Below are 2,440 nucleotides of genomic sequence, written 5' to 3'. Positions count from 1 at the left end.
TTATGTATTACACATTACACAATTTGTACATCAAATCCAGCTATTTTGTGTTTTAAATAAGAATGAAAATTTGCAGAATTTACATATTTCCCTGACATTAAATTCATATGTTGAACACCTCGGAAATCTGCTTTGTAGCCCGTATATTATAGTACAGTAAACACATAAAATTGTAAAAATATGTATGCTAAATACTTTTTATTTCTACCAACCGTCCTTGTGCTAGCAGAAGCATGTAACGAAGAAGTAATGTTACAGAAGGATTTGCTAAAAGATTACAATAAATATACGAGACCTGTACGAAATATAAATACAAGTGTATTTATTGATGTACATGCATCTCTAAATAGACTTTATGATTTCAATGCATTTAAAGGAATACTCGTTGGAGAAGTATATATTATACTGCGCTGGGAAGATGAATATCTTTTCTGGAACAAAACGGAATATGGAAACGCAGAAAGTATCATTTTACCTAAGACTAAAATATGGACACCAAATGTTTACATATGTAATGCTATCAAACTCATTGGCAATCATCGTTATGAACGTCAGGTTACGGTATGGCAGAATGGAGTAGTAGAAGAAGAATCGTTTTATACATACCAACTATTCTGTGGCGTTGACAATTCTCGATATCCGTTTGACGTACAAAATTGCCCCACGTATATATGCCTACCTTATCAAATGAACAACTTAACACTGATTAAATCACTTCGAACGGATCCAGTAAAAAATATGGAAGGATGGCATATTCACACGAGTACTGAACCGCCGATAACATACAATGATCAAGAATACGCAACTTTATCAATACGGTTAACTCGCACAGCTGTTATTAGCAGATTAATTATCATTTTACCGCCGATCATGCTGACGATTTTAATAACATGTGCGTTTTTCTTACCAGCATCTGCAGGAGAAAAAGTAACATTTTCAACAACTGTTTTTCTTTCTAATATGGTTTATTTAATCGACAATACTAGCTTACTATCAAATGAAGAAGAGAAAATGTGTTTGTTCCTGTTGTACCTAATGGGGCTGACAATCATGGGAGGATTTTCATGCATTAGTTCGATTTTGCTAAGTAGAGCCTATATTTATCAGAATGTACCGAGTACAACTTCGAAAATTAGTCCAATACCAGCAGCAATAACAGAGAACGAATCGAAAATAATTACTCAGAACACAAAATATTCCTTACAAAGAATATCATCATTAAAAGAGGGCAACATCTCTGTGAATGGAATGACACGATGGGAAAAACTAGACAGATTCTTTTTTGTTCTGTCAACCACAATATTTATGACAATAACTTTGACTTTTGCCATACTTTATTCTCAATGAATTTGATTGACGTTTCAATAACTGTAAAACTGATGTTGTTTATTATATGTAAAAAGTATTTTAAAATGTTTGGAATTGCTCACCCGCATTTATACATAAGGACACTCGCACATGTGCGTACACACACACACACACACGCACACACACACACACACATACATAGGGAAAATAACCAATTTTCAAGAACTCATCGATGAAAATCCATATATACTTTATCTATAAGACTCAATTTAATTTTAATCTTTTATAAATTGATTTTAATTGAGTTTTTCACCTGTAATTTTGGATTTTGTCCCTAATATTATATATATATATATATATATATATATATATATAAGTGTGTGTGTGTGTGTGTGAATATATATATATATATATATATATATTTATAAATATATATATTTATATGAGTGTGCGTGTGTATGCGTCCATGTATATATATATATACATACATATAAATGCATGTCTGTGTACTTGTGGAATTGTGAGTGTGCATATATACACCCCCCCACACACACACACACACAGGCATACACACACACAGGCATACACACACACACATATATATACATGATATATATATATATATATCATGTATGTATATATATATGTGTGGGGGGGGGGTATATATGCACACTAACAATTCCAGAAGCACACAGACATGCATTTATATGTATACATGTATGTTTACATGTATGTATACACGAACATATTTCTAGACGTTGGTGTTGAAATATGCGTATATATTGAGTACTGAAGTTTAAGTGTTTGGCCGAATGAATTGTTTTTGCCAAGTGCAAGGTTCATCGAATGAAATATCTATAATCCTTCTGTTTTTCACCTTATATGATATGCACTAATTCACTTGTATATTCATTTGACGAAAAATTGATTGCTTATTGTCTTTATTAATTGTCGAGAATTTTGTAAGCTTTCATTCAATTAAATGTTATTCGTTCTTTTAATATTTGTAATTATATTTAGTTTCGACCGTGCTGAGACAAGGCCTTTAACCTTGCGTGTTGCGTGAAAAGACGCCTTTCAGATTCGTACTTATGAACCGGAAAGTTAGAGAAAATACGAAGTGTAACATGAA

General features: G+C 32.0%; 1 protein-coding gene across 1 annotated transcript; it reads left to right on the top strand.

The window, feature by feature from the left end:
- Nucleotides 1-249: 249 nt before the first annotated feature.
- On the top strand, nucleotides 250-1,347 carry LOC128249533 (neuronal acetylcholine receptor subunit alpha-9-like). The gene has a single exon (XM_052973405.1). The coding sequence runs from the start codon at nucleotides 250-252 to the stop codon at nucleotides 1,345-1,347; it is 1,098 nt and encodes a 365-aa protein (XP_052829365.1).
- Nucleotides 1,348-2,440: the final 1,093 nt, after the last annotated feature.

Source organism: Octopus bimaculoides, chromosome 15 (genome assembly GCF_001194135.2).
Source record: "Octopus bimaculoides isolate UCB-OBI-ISO-001 chromosome 15, ASM119413v2, whole genome shotgun sequence".
Classification (NCBI taxonomy): Eukaryota; Metazoa; Mollusca; class Cephalopoda; order Octopoda; family Octopodidae; genus Octopus; species Octopus bimaculoides.
The sequence above is the reverse complement of the archived record's forward strand: the minus strand, read 5'-3'. Positions and strand labels throughout refer to the sequence as shown.

Coding starts and splice junctions, on each gene's coding strand:
- LOC128249533 (XM_052973405.1), top strand. CDS start 250: ATGTTACAGAAGGATTTGCTAAAAGATTACAATAAATATACGAGACCT.